This window comes from Cyprinodon variegatus, unplaced genomic scaffold, assembly GCF_000732505.1.
Source record: "Cyprinodon variegatus isolate N-32 unplaced genomic scaffold, C_variegatus-1.0 Scaffold589, whole genome shotgun sequence".
Taxonomy (NCBI): Eukaryota; Metazoa; Chordata; class Actinopteri; order Cyprinodontiformes; family Cyprinodontidae; genus Cyprinodon; species Cyprinodon variegatus.
This window is the reverse complement of record NW_015151042.1, coordinates 409014-422981: the sequence shown is the minus strand read 5'-3', so window position 1 is coordinate 422981 and position 13968 is coordinate 409014. Positions and strand designations below refer to the sequence as shown.

Genomic DNA, 13968 nt, shown 5'->3' with positions numbered 1-13968 from the left:
CAACATGAAAGCATGGATCCATCCTGCCTTGTATCAACGGTTCAGGCTGGTGGTGGTGGTGTCATGGTGTGGGGAATATTTTCTTGGCACTCTTTGGGCCCCTTGGTACCAATTGAGCATCGTTGCAACGCCACAGCCTACCTGAGTATTGTTGCTGACCATGTCCATCCCTTTATGACCACAATGTACCCAACTTCTGATGGCTACTTTCAGCAGGATAATGCGCCATGTCATAAAGCTGGAATCATCTCAGACTGGTTTCTTGAACATGACAATGAGTTCACTGTACTCAAATGGCCTCCACAGTCACCAGATCTCAATCCAATAGAGCATCTTTGGGATGTGGTGGAACGGGAGATTCGCATCATGGATGTGCAGCCGACAAATCTGCGGCAACTGTGTGATGCCATCATGTCAATATGGACCAAACTCCCTGAGGAATGCTTCCAGCACCTTGTTGAATCTATGCCACCAAGAATTGAGGCAGTTCTGAAGGCAAAAGGGGGTCCAACCCGTTACTAGCATGGGGTACCTAATAAAGTGGCCGGTGAGTGTACATCTGTAATTCTGGCTCTAAACAATTCTTTCTAAAACATTACCCCGTCCTATTGGTTTATTGTCCAGTATTTTTCTGTTTTAAAATTTGTAAATATTTACAACAGCAGGTATGATGCTGCACAAGTAGCCTACTGTGGCTAAGCCAGTTAGCATCTGCCAGCATAGTGAGGAAAGAATGAAGACAAGTCCACAAAAATATATAAAATAAAGTTTAAAAAAATTAAACAGCATGGTTTTTAGTATAAAGAAGTAAACTTTTGAAACAATTGAAAAAAACAACCTTTTGCTCTTGCCTTCTCACTCGGTTCCTCACAGTATTCCAGAGGCAAACCACAGCTCTGGGTCAGAATAGGTCACTACTCTCAAACACAACTTTTAAAATCCCTTATTAACTGAATAAGAACATTATTCTATCCAGTCGCTTCTATAAAATGGGATAGATACTAAAATGCCTCTGACACCTTATGAGCACCTAAAGGTGTCAGCTACTCATTCCAGTTTCAGATTTCATATGATGCCTCTTTAATTTTGCCCTTTTAAATGTATTGCTGAAGATTGATAGTTAATGAAAAATCTGCCAGCAGTAGCCATCTACGGCTGCCAAGGGGCAGACATATAGAGAAGAACGGCTGAAGGAATGCAGGAGGGAGACCTTCAGCCATTGTGTCCTCGTACAATACACGACTTCCTTCAGATGCCAGAAGCTGCAAACAAACACATACATTAATTTTGAATAGCAGGCAGCGAGGCACCAGGCCCACTTCCTCTGGAGATGTGGATAAGAAAGAGAAGCAAGAGAGGAAAGGAGGGGTGAGAGGCGTGTATAAATCACAGTCTCCCTCGAATTTGTTTCACTCCAGACCTCCTGGACACGACCAGCAGCTGGTTTGACTCAGAATAGTCAGCTCTCCTCATTCATCCGAGTTTTCAGACTGTCTCCATTCATTTTTCTCATTAGTGAAGGCGGTAGGACACTAGATAACAGATAACAGGGACTGTGACTGCTGTCAGACACAGACTCCCTTCAGATCACCTGTGAAGTAGAGGATCAAGTGTTTCTTTTTTTTTTCTGCAACTCCTGCAGAGGAAAAAGGCGTTCGTCACTTTAACCTCACTACATCGTTTGTGTTTCCATCAGATTCTCATCGTCTGCCTTTTTTACATCAGGTAAAATGTCTTCAACAAATATTCAACAATTTCTAGTCCGAAATAATATTCTTTAAGTAATAAATTACACAAAATAATAACAAAAATATTGTTTGGAGTTAAAGAAAGTAAAATGTTAACTTTTAAGACCACTTTGGACTTTTAACTTTTATTAAGATTTGTAACTCACACAGGGATGATAGTGTAATCCTATTTAACAGATTAGAAAGTTTCTTTTTTTTAGTCAAATCCTTGAAGTAAACCAATTATATAAATCAAGGGTTCCGAAAACTTTTTACCTTTATCTGCAAAAGCAATAAAGCGACAGACTGCTGCCCCCTAAAAACACGCAGAATTATTTTATGCTCTATTTATTTATTTATTTATACATAAAACATGAAATAATTGTTAGAATTTTTAAATATTCTTATTGTTAATAGCATTTAGTAATTTGATTCATAATTTTAAATGTATCATTTATTATCCTCATTGTGCATAGCTTTAAACTGTGCAGTTTAAAGCTATATTTGATTGATTAATGCATTTGATTAATAGATAAATCATCATTACATCTACTTATTTCATGGTTCGTTCATTTATTTATTCATGATATATTTTCACTCTTAATATAAATCAAGAAAAACATCACAATGATCGTGAAAACCATTTCACAAACTCTAACGTGGGGTTTTGGGACCCTTTGCAGGGTCTCGACTCCCACTGATAGAGATTAATGACACACAAGCTGATGTTTTGAAGCCCTTATATCTGTTAATTGATCATTTTCTGCCCAAAAAGCTCAATGTAAAATGCTTGAAAGGTTAATTTTAAAAGATTTTTTTTTTACCTGAGAAAATTTATTTAATTAGGCTGCATAGCACCAAATATTTACGTTATTTAAACTTCTAAATAAAGTGATTATAGTGATTTATCTGTTTTTATTGTATATCAGCTGAAGTATGAGCGGTTTCCAGTATGTGTGAAGGTGTGTGTGCTTTCTGGACAGGATGTAGAACAATACCAAGTGCTGCTAACCGACACACACACATATATTGGCACACAAAGGTCAGGCGAAAGTCTATACTGGGAAGTAATATTGTTATTAATGATGCTGGGAGCACTTATGAAGGACATGAACACACAAATCTATTCAAAACCCTTATGGTTTCTCAAAAACAGGAAAGGAAGGGCATTTAACTGGGATTTTAGTTGATAAAGAAGTGTTCAGAAAATGAAAAGAAAGGAGTTTGATCCTCTGGTTTGTTTAAGACACTCCTCAGACTTATTTTCTGCTTCAAATTCCAATTTCAATGTTATTTTCTTCTTCCTGCTGGGGTTTGAACTTTATATCCAATAAAGTCTTTGAAGCTTATTTCTAATAAAAACAAACTAAAACTAAAAACTAATAAAATAAAGCATTGATGAAACTGGTCCATTTAAAAAGTAATGCTTTGAGTTTAGAAGTAAATCATGTATTTTGACTTTTCCCTTTTTTTTTACAAAAAAAGTGGACAGAAAGATTTATCGCTACTCTAAGGAAGCACATTTTATTAAGTCTTTCATTTTTGTGTCTTGATTTCTGTTTTTTAAAAATACACTTTAAAGGAGATGATCATGCTGCTTAACATTTTTTATATTAATTTATTACGTCAACTCACGCTGGTGTAGTAAATCTTATTTTTGAAGTTTAAGCTTTGCTTAACATTAAACCTGGCAAGCCAGTTTAAACATGTGTCGCTTGGTTCTATATATTATGGATCTAGGACTCCTCCCACCAAACCTGTTTGGGGAAAGAAAGGATGAACATTCAACACAATGAACACAGGTTTGGTTCTGCTATCACCAAGCAGCACTTAGAAACCAAAGTTTGGTTTCAGCCAATGAAAGTATCAAATGAAATAGCAGCAGACACCATGAGAAACCACCACTTCATGCTCTTAGTTTCCTGCTGTTCCTCTTTTAGAGATAAAAGCCTCAATTTTGACAAAAATAGTTGTTATAGCAGCAGCTACATGTGCTTCCTCCTGCACTGCTAGCCAGTACAACTTTGTACTTTTATATAATGGTTTGTGTTTTTGTTCAGGATCTAAGTTTTAGTTTTCAGCATAAAAAGTACATTCAGGTTTATTTTCAATATTCAAAGAGAGCAAAACTGCAGGGACACAATGGCCGAGAGTTTTTTTTTTTTTGCCCTTGTATGTGTGTGTGTGCGTGCATGTTGTGAGCAGACCTCTAGTTTTCCTTCCCCAGAGGCAGAGGGAGCGAGGGGAGTGTGGGAACTTGGAAAACGAGGCTAAACTAAGACATGGGCACAGACATTTTTATAAATTGGGTCGGGGCCAGGGTGGAGATGAAGTCAATGGGGTCAAGATAATAGGAGAACACACACACGCACACAACACAACCTGAGAGAGTGGAGTCGGTAGTTTTCAGTGCCTTCTTCACATTTTTACCCTAAGGGAATTTATAAAAGCTGCAGGGGAACTCAAATAAGTCTTTAACTGATGTTTTTGCTTCGTTTTACTTGTTTTCTGTGTTTTTCTTTGTATACATCATGAAAAACTAAAATAATTTGAAAATCTACGGCAAATTCAATTCAAAGCGTTATCTAGCAGAAGTGAAAGGTTGAATGGGGGTACCTGAAGGCATCATCTAAACCAGTTATTTGTTCTTTTCTTAGGGGTATCTTGTATCAGCAGGTCAGCAGTTCAGAGATTACCAGCGGAGGAAATTAAACAGTCCAAGCTCAGCTTGAGTCGGTCATGGCAGACTGGAGCCTTTTGGGAAACTTCCTGGAAGAAGTACAGGAGCACTCCACCTCTGTTGGCAAAGTAAGATACAGAAAACAAAGCTAAAAAAAAAGCACTGACACCCCCGACGCATAGAGGATAAACATTTATACACTCAGAATAGAACATGCATCTCTAGTTTGACTTGTTTATGTTCCAACTCAAAGCTTGTGCCCAGGGATCTTGCAGGTACACTTTGGACAATAATTATTTAGCTTAAGAGATATTGGAGCGCAAATATTTACATTTTTGTCAGGAAAACTAAACGTAAAAACAAGCAGACACCTTGACTACACAGAAGGCATCACCAAGGCTGTTTAGGAATGTCTGACCTCTATAGAGCCCTGTATAGGTGCTGTCTGAATGTCTAGTGAATGAAAAGTGCTGGAGCTGACTTAAAATTTTCCACAATGCACCTTGAAAAGTATTACGCAACCATGGTCACTAATACTTTGTGAGAACTTTCCTTGCAAAGCATCATCAGATTTATTTTGGGGGCGAGAGAGAACAAAGATGGTGCAGGTACCGAGGGGAGACCCAGAGTCACTTGACCAACGGGAAATGAGAATTAGTGATGATCTGTTCAAACGGTCAGTTAACTGATTCACTATATAGTCCCTGCTCTAAATAGTGATTGAGGGGTTAGGGTGGACGTTCGAACACAGCTCAAGATTAAGGCTCCAGATGAATTGGATAAATCATGATAAGTGCTGTCTGAATAGTGCTGGCAGTAAGGAAGGAGGGATGCTTCCTATCAATACTTCATTCAGCACTGGGAGCTCTCCACCACAGGTTGTGGTAGACTTACTGTTGGTCATTTTGACTCACAAGGTCAAAAAAACTCACATAATCTACCTTTACACTTCTAGTTTTATTTATTTATTTTTTTTAATGATTATTATTTTTAGTCCCTGTTATAAAACAAACACAAATATATTTATAATAAACATTCCCCTAAAAAGAAAACAAAAAAGGATAAAGATACCTGCTTTGCCCTGAGCACATAGAATAACAGCTGCTCCGCATAGACCTGAATGCACATACTTCTGTGTAAATGAATTTCACATATTAGATTTCTGCAGAGACTAATAGGCTTTGGATCTTTTCCTCTTACTGGTAACTTTTCATTACTGCTACCACTTTTTATTTTTTTTTAAGTGCTTAAACAGCACTGCTGCTATCCTAGTGAGCAGAATAACATGGTCCACTTGTTTGAAGTTTGAAAAATCAAAAAAGATTTTTCAGAGTAACCTTGCTGATTTGTCATATTTTCCTTTATTTTTCCAAATTCTTTTATATATATATATTTTTTTTTATTTATTGTTATTGTTTTCATCATTCTTTCTGATTTTATTGTTCAAATTTTTCTTTTTCCAATTAAGTTTCATGAATTACATTTACTTCAAACACAAATACAAACATTTGCTTTTGACTACACATTGACTAATAAAGATGTTTATGCTAACGTCCGTCCAGACTAACAGAAATAAAAACTTCGCCCCTCATTCCAGAAGAAAGCCCGCCCCAGGAATTAAGAGAATGTGGTCTGTAAATCTTAAAGAATGAGATTAATAAAATCAAATATAAAAAAAACTGAAAAAAAATATATATATATAAAAAAAACATTTAAAAAAATGTTTCTTAAGACGTTTTATTTCCAAATTTATATTTTTTCAAATTTTCATTTCCAAACCGTGTCTCAATGATGCAACAAAATTCACTTGATGTTAATCTGAGACATTTAATCTCAATGTTTTTCTTTTATTTTTTACTATTGTTTAGCGCTTATGTGTTACTTATGTTAAATCCAATGTAAACAAAATGTATCAATATTATTCTAATTGTAAACTATAAGAACTTATCTTTCTTTTATGATCGCTCTCAAACTGCCAATGTAACACCCCATTTTTTCCTTTTAATGGGGCGGAACTAGTTTGCTCGTCTAATCGTTTCTGTGAGCAATCTTTAACAGTTTTGCACATGTAATTTAACACTCCATATTTGGATTCTTTAAAGATCAGGGCCTTAGTGTTCTCTCTGTAAACATGTTTGGACTGGAATATAACCTCACTTCCACCAGAACCCACCCCCTCATCTCGTCATTCTCGGCACAAAATATTTTAAAGTAAATCGGCTCTATTTGGTGAATAATAATGCAGCAATGTTGCAACTGTGGTTTTTACAGATCGTATGAGAAAAGAAAAACATTGGTCCAATGAGTTCCAGTCCAGAACAAGAGCCAGAATATAAACCAATGGGCCAATAAAAGCAGATTTTAATTAGCAGATAATAAACCATCTCCAATACTTTTTGATTAATAAGGATTTGAAGAGACATCTTTTCTAACCTCCTGTAGCACCAGAAAAATGGAAAAATAATGATGTTCTTTGCTGCTACTTAGCTGAATGTTTCTGGTTACATTTCACCTACTAACAGCCAATAAACCGTCTGTCATTGCGATATTGCTTTGGCTTTCCAGGGTATAATATGTCTGCTGGTTGTTGCTCCTCAGGTGTGGCTGACCATCCTGTTTATCTTCCGCATCCTGGTGCTCGGGACGGCTGCTGAATCGTCGTGGGGAGATGAGCAGGAAGATTTCAACTGTGACACAGAGCAGCCAGGCTGCGAGAACGTCTGTTATGACCGAGCGTTTCCTATAGCACACATACGATACTGGGTATCCATACAAACAACTTACACCACCTTTGCAGTTATACATCGGGTTGAAATTATCTTCAACGTATAAACATATATGTTTAAACTCTGTTTAAAGCTAGTGGAAAACACCCAAAACCAAATCTCTTAAGTTTGATGCCATAAGATTCAATTAGCTTTCAGTTTAGTTTATTTTTGTAGCATTAATTTACAACATGTCCTCTCAAGGTCCTTTAGAGACCATTAAACCAACTCATACAGACAGACTGGTTGAAAGTGTTCTAAGGAAAACCAGCTGACTGTATCTAGTCAATGGCTGTGCAGGATTCCCTCCTCCTGCATGAGCGTATGGCTACGGTAGATATTTGTTTGCATTTTGTCGTTAACTCTACAGCAATCCCTCACAGTGGAGAGGAAAAACTCTTTTTTAACAGGAAGAAACCACAAGAAGAACCAAGTTCAGTGTGAGCAGCCTTTAGCTGCAACTGAGGGTTCAAGAAAGAAGCAAACATGTGACAGAAACATGGAAGCACCGCTGCATTACTTTCTATGTTATAAAATGTAAAAGTAACAAACTCCATAGGTTGGCTCTGTCTAGGAAAGAAACATTTAATCAGAGGAGCTCTAAGCCAGTTTTTGTAACAAAAGGGGTTGAAAGAGAGCCCATCATGCTAGTCTCAGCAAAAGCTGAGTTCATAGTCATGTGTAGGAGTGAAACAGGATTAAACACTAAAAAAACAGGCACAACTCTTTCAAATATATGTGAATGTGTTGATGACAGTACAGACATCAACACCTGATATTCCCGCCAGGATGGTGACACAGCTTAACAGGAACAGACCAGATGAAGCTACTATGAGAAAAAGCAGAGAGAGCAGAACGTTAGAGATTGAACTAACAGATTCTGCAGAGTGGGAGAATAGAGATAGAATGAAGCAGAATGATGAAAAAGGGGTCCCTATGTCCTCCAGCAGTCTAAGCCTATAGCAGCATAACTATAGAGATAGCTCAGGATAACCTGAGCCACTCTAACTATAAGCTTTATCAAAAGACAGGAGGGAAGCCTGATAACTAAAAGATCTGCCTTCCATTCTACTTTTAGAAATTTTAGGCACTAGGCTAATTAGGGTGGGCACACTGAGAGCGAAGTTCTCTGTTAGGAACATAAGGAACAATCAGATCTCTGATATCAGATGGAGCTTGGCCATTTAAGGCTTTATATGTGAGAAGGAGGATTTTAAATTCTATTCTGGATTTAACAGGAAGCCAATGAAGAGAAGCCAGGATAGGAGAGATATGATCTCTCTTTTTAATTTTCATTAGAACTCTGGCTGCAGCATTTTGGATCAGCTGAAGGCTTTTAACTACAGTTTGTGGACTTCCTGATAGTAAAGAATTACAATAGTCCAGCCTTGAAGTAACAAATGCATGGACTAGTTTCTCAGCATCACTGCTGGAGAGCTGCTAAGTTGGAAGATGCCTAAGCAGCTATTTACTATCACCATTTAGATTGTTATGACCAGCTTGGCAAGCTAGCTTTAAGAAATGTTAGCTTTACGCTAACTTGTAAACTTAAGCGATACCACCCCATGGCCTTGGCCTGGTGCTGTCTGTCATTCTGAGTCTGACAAAAGCCATGAACTGAATAACAGCCTTTAGCTACGGTTGTGTTTGTATCATTACCAAGTATTAAATAAAACTGTGGGTTCGTCTTTCTACTGAAAATAGACATTGAGATGATAAGTTCTGGAAAATCAATCCAGAGTAGAGTAAAGCTGAGCAAATTAAACTCAAGTAAGCTGTGTTCTTCATATTTTTATAAGAAAATACAAAAAAGCTTGTATCACATAAAATCTCTGGAAAATACATGGAGGTTTGTAGTTTTGACTTGACAAATAGAAAAACATTGAAAGTGTATAAATGCCTCTGGCAAACCCTGCATGGCTTCTGAACGACAAATACAGAAATGAAAAGACATTTTCCCGATTTGTTTAGCCATTTCTAAAAAATGTGACAAAACAGAGTCTGAAAGGGTTTATTGTTGATGTTGAAGGAAGAAAAGTTCTGGTGAAGGCAGTGAGATTATCTACAGAGATAAACATCCCCCTTAAGGGTAAAGCAAGCTAGGGTGATTTGAGACAAAAAAAAAAAAATCCTCATGGGGTTTGCTACTTGTTGAGTTAAAGAAACTAAGCAACTGTTGTTTGTGAACCGTAAAAAGGAGATTCAATATTCCAGCATTGTTTCAAAGGAGCGCTTATCAATGTTACAGATGCAAGCAGGTGTTGAAGCTTCTTTTGGAGGACGATTTTAAAGCACTAGTCTGTGATTAGAAGAACAGCTTCATTTTATCAGCCTTCATTCTGATTATCTGGAAGTAAACGGTGCCGCTGTCTTTACAGGTGCTTCAAATTGTGTTTGTCTCCACTCCAAGTTTAATCTACATGGGCCACGCCATGCACACGGTTCGCAGGGAGGAGAAGAGAAGGAGCAGGGAGGAGGAGGAAGGAGGTGGAGGAGGGAAAGAGGAAGACCAAGGAGGGGGTGATGAAGGAGGAGGGGACAAAGAGGGAAAGAATGCAGAGAAGGATGGAGGAAAGGAAAAAGGAGACAGTTCGTCTGCAGGTCGGATTCGACTGAGGGGGGCGCTGTTGAAGACATATGTAATGAGCATTCTGATCCGTACCATCATGGAGGTAAGAATAATACTTTCAGCTTATTAGACATTATTTATTTTAAATCAACAACAACAAAAATACCGTATGAGCTGCTAAAGAAGGCTTGGTTACATATTTTTCTTTCTTTCTTTCTTTCTTTCTTTCTTTCTTTCTTTCTTTCTTTCTTTCTTTCTTTCTTTCTTTCTTTCTTTCTTTCTTTCTTATTCTGTGTATCAATACAAAGAAAAATTGGGACTATAAGCACCTTTATCCTTTTCTGTAATTTCCTCTAAAGTTTATACAAATTTAATCATTGTTGATATAATGTGAGCAAAGGAAACCAGCGTGTATGGGGTGAATTCTATTCCATTATTATTGCATATAACACTTTTTATAAATGTAAAGTAGAAAAAAAACAACCCTGGAATAAAACTTTGATAAAGTTCTTCATCAACATCAAGGGATTTAAAGTAGCTTTACTGTTTTATTAGAATTTTATTATTGTTTTTTAAAATCTGTTTCAAACCTTGCTTTTTTTATATATAGGTTTTATATCTAATTTGTTTAAATGTCTCTTTTTCAGATTGTCTTTCACGAACTGGATATTTTAAAGTTTTTTAAAGATTACATTCTCTCCTTAGCATAAAATTTCTTGAACAATAAAAATGTTGACGACTGCATGGATGCAAAATATAAAACATAGAGAAAAAAGAAAGAAAGAAATAAAATCTGAAGAGAATTAAAATCGAGAGAAAGAAAAAAAATGGAGAAAAACAAAAGTTTTTTCATTAAAAACCGTGTCCAAATTCTGAATTTCTTTTTTTTCCTTCAAATTGCTGAGAAGGAAACATGAAGTCCTCATTGTGATATATTGGGGGCCTCATGATGTTGAATCTAAACCACAGAAAGATGACCTCCTAGCTTTTAAGCCTGGCTCACAGACTTTCAAACACATTATTCATGGAGGAAGAATTTAATTTGAATGATCGGGACATTAAACAGATTACATTCAGTTTGGAAACCATTTCTGAATGATATCAAGCTGAGACTCTGGTGACACCTCAGTATCCTAATTGTTCTGGAATATCCATTCATCTATAATTTTAGTAGAATAACTAAAGTAGCTGTAGATAATCTTAGAATATAGCATTGCAGAATCTTCTCCTTTCCTACTATGGGAATGAGGGGTGATAGTGGCTAATAGTTTGGGTTGCTTTTTACATGGATGTTCTCTACATTGAATATGAATAAATTAAATATTCAAAACAATATTAACACTCTAAATGTAGTACTATTTAAAGCTATTTGTAGTTTGTTTTATTGCAATATGTTATTTGTTTGCATTTGATTTGTGAAGCAGTGCTGTAATCAAAGCTTAACTCCTCTCTCTTACCAGGTGGTGTTTTTGTGTCTGCAGTACTTCCTCTATGGTATCTTCCTCCATCCTCTGTATGTCTGCAAGGTATAAAGAAAATGTATCATTCTAAATGTCATCTTTTAAAGTGATTTCCTGAAATCCTAATTTGTTTGATTTCTTTTCCCTGAGGCGTGGCCATGTCCACATCCAGTCAACTGTTATGTCTCCAGACCCACAGAGAAGAATGTCTTCATAGTGTTCATGCTGGCCGTGTCGGCCGTCTCTCTGCTGCTCAGCGTGTTAGAGCTGCATCACCTGGCGTGGAGACACTGCTGCAGGTAAGACAAATATTGGTTGAACTCCCTTAGATAGGATCAGGATACACGTGGTATTCTATATTTAATCCAGTTTATTTAATTGTAAACACATTTTTCTCGTTTAAAGCCCCAATTCTGTCTGAATTCTATATAATAAGTAAGTCAACATGAGCTTGGATGAAGAATTAAAGTAGTGTTCCGCCCGGGGCCTGGACACTGGTGGTGGTTAAAGCCGGGGGATTGGGGGGTCTGAGAATAGTCTAGTGATGGAGGAAATGGGGCACAGGTGGGTCAAAGTTCAGCTGATGCCCTGAAGCTGGGCCTTCATTTTGATCAAGAGCGCCTTGAGATATGATTGGCTTCTTAGAGAGCGTAGTGCCTCATCGATTGGCTGAAGCTCGAGTGAGGCAGAAACTAATTAGATTAATAAGAATCCATTCTTCCATTTGGAAAGGGGTGCTGGTGCCTATCTCTGTGCATGAATGGTGCCCATTTAGAGAAGCCATTGTACCTAACAGTCATGTTTTTGGACTGTGGGAGGAAGCCGGAGTACCTGGAGAGAACCCATGCATGCTCTGGGAGAACATGTTAACTCCATGCAGAAAGACCCTGGGCCGGGATTCAAACCCAGAACCTTCTTGCTGCAAGGCAGCAGTGCTACCCACTGCACCACTGAACAACCAATGAGAATTCTAGGTTAAAAAAAACCCACAAGAACAGGATAGGGCCCAAAAGTAAGCCCTGAGGGACCCCCACATGAAAGTATTTGATTAAAAAAATATGTCAAATGTTCAAACTTCTGTCCAGAGATCTTGGCAGTATCTTAGTGGGCCGCTACACTTAAGTTTGTCCCTATTATGCAGATATTCAGCCGATAGACTCATTTCTTATAAGCATATCTCCTCTTTAACTGTTACCTATTGGTCTCTCTTTCCCAGGGCTTTGTCTAGTGCTTCTACCACAAATGCTGGTTACACTTCTTAGGATAATTATCATTGATGTGTGAAGTTTATTAAATCTTAATATTAGCTGCCTGTTGCATGTTAGAATGGTTATTCCTGGTAGTTTATCTAATTAGGACAGTTCCTCTGTCCGGATATGCAGTTATAATCTTCATTCTGTACGTGGCACATATTTGGGAATGGAATGAGAGCGGCGTCCTTCAGCTAAGAATGAAGTGTAATATTTTGATAAGGCTGGAGCCATGATGTCTCATCTGCAAACATGTACGATGTGATGATGTGGCAGACTGAGGTATAAAATGCTTCTTCACCTGTTTGTCAGGGCCACTTCCCGAGAAGTGAGCCTGGCTGGTAAGCAGCTGTTGTCATGTCTCCTGGTTATTTAATACATATAAGTTAAGAAGTGTTATTTAAAGAGTTTGTCCCGAGTGACCTCTTTGCAGGAAAAGAAAGAGAGAGAAAGCATAAAGGTAGACACAGAATCTACCTTTAACACACTCAAATTCAAAAAATTTACACTGACATAAGACATGAAAAACTAACTTTTGATGAGTGTAACAGCCACAAAAACAGTTTTTAGAAAATTTCTAAAATAAAGAAAGTTATAAACAATCCCCTGGACTTTGTTTCCAAGTTTGAAGACGTTTCTCTTCCCATCCAGGAAGCTTTTTTCAATTAAAAATGTCAAGAATAGCGTTGAGTTCCAGGTTTTATACAAAGTGTCATGTTGGGGTCTAGGCGTCTAACCCACATGCAGAAAACACTCTTCAGACAGGGGAAAAAGTTAAAAGATTTATTTACAAAGTTCACAAGCAAATATGCACAGGTTCTTGGTTTGTCAGACTGGTCACGGGAGGGAAGCCACTAGAGGAGGATAGATCAGTTAGAGTGGATCCAGGAAACTTGCAGTTTACAGATGACTTGGATTAATACCTGCTCAGAGGGGAATCTGATCAGCAGGGGGGGAACCTTGTGGGTCCAGAGGCTAGTCGGCAGGCAGAGGGCTCAGGGCAGAGGCAGAGACAGAGGCTGAGGCGGAGGGCAGGCAGGCAGGTTCCAGACAGAGATTGTTTTCTCCAGGATGACTGATATCCAGATAAGTCAGGATCTGAGAGGCAGAAGAACACAGAGTCAGATTTGTTCACAAAATCAGAGGTACAGATCAGATAAGCTGGCTCAGGTTTGCTGGTACCATTACTGGCAAACACTCCGGCAGAGAAGTGTCAGCCTCCTCCTCCTTAAGTAGGGCTCTAGATGATCAGATTGGAAACAGCTGTTGAAGTCAGCTCATGCCCTCAGGAGGAAGATCTCATGCGCCCCCTGGTGGAAAAAGTAGACAAGCCTCCAGATCCCAACACAAAGTCCAGTGGATTGTTTTTAACTTTCTTTTTTTGGAATGACTATGACCTGGATGACTGAGAATCTTCACCAACAGTTTTTTAAAACACATTTGTGAGGGAGTCATCAATTCCAATTCCAAGGTATTTATATTCATGTACCACCTCAGTGACATTCCCCTCCAGAGTG

At 37.9% G+C, this 13968-nt stretch overlaps 1 protein-coding gene across 2 annotated transcripts in view; it reads left to right on the top strand.

Moving 5' to 3' along the window:
• The first annotated feature begins 1418 nt into the window (after positions 1 to 1418).
• Positions 1419 to 13968, top strand: part of LOC107095979 (gap junction alpha-5 protein-like) — a 14697-nt gene continuing 2147 nt past the window's right edge. The window contains exons 1-6 of one of the 2 annotated variants that reach the window (XM_015392388.1): positions 1419 to 1725; positions 4385 to 4535; positions 7006 to 7170; positions 9551 to 9844; positions 11202 to 11267; positions 11352 to 11500. In XM_015392388.1, the coding sequence (XP_015247874.1) occupies positions 4467 to 4535; positions 7006 to 7170; positions 9551 to 9844; positions 11202 to 11267; positions 11352 to 11500 (743 nt within the window). In that variant the 5' untranslated portion in view covers positions 1419 to 1725; positions 4385 to 4466. Of the gene's footprint in view, positions 1726 to 4384; positions 4536 to 7005; positions 7171 to 9550; positions 9845 to 11201; positions 11268 to 11351; positions 11501 to 13968 lie in introns of those variants that run through there. The other variant, XM_015392389.1, reaches the window with a different exon arrangement.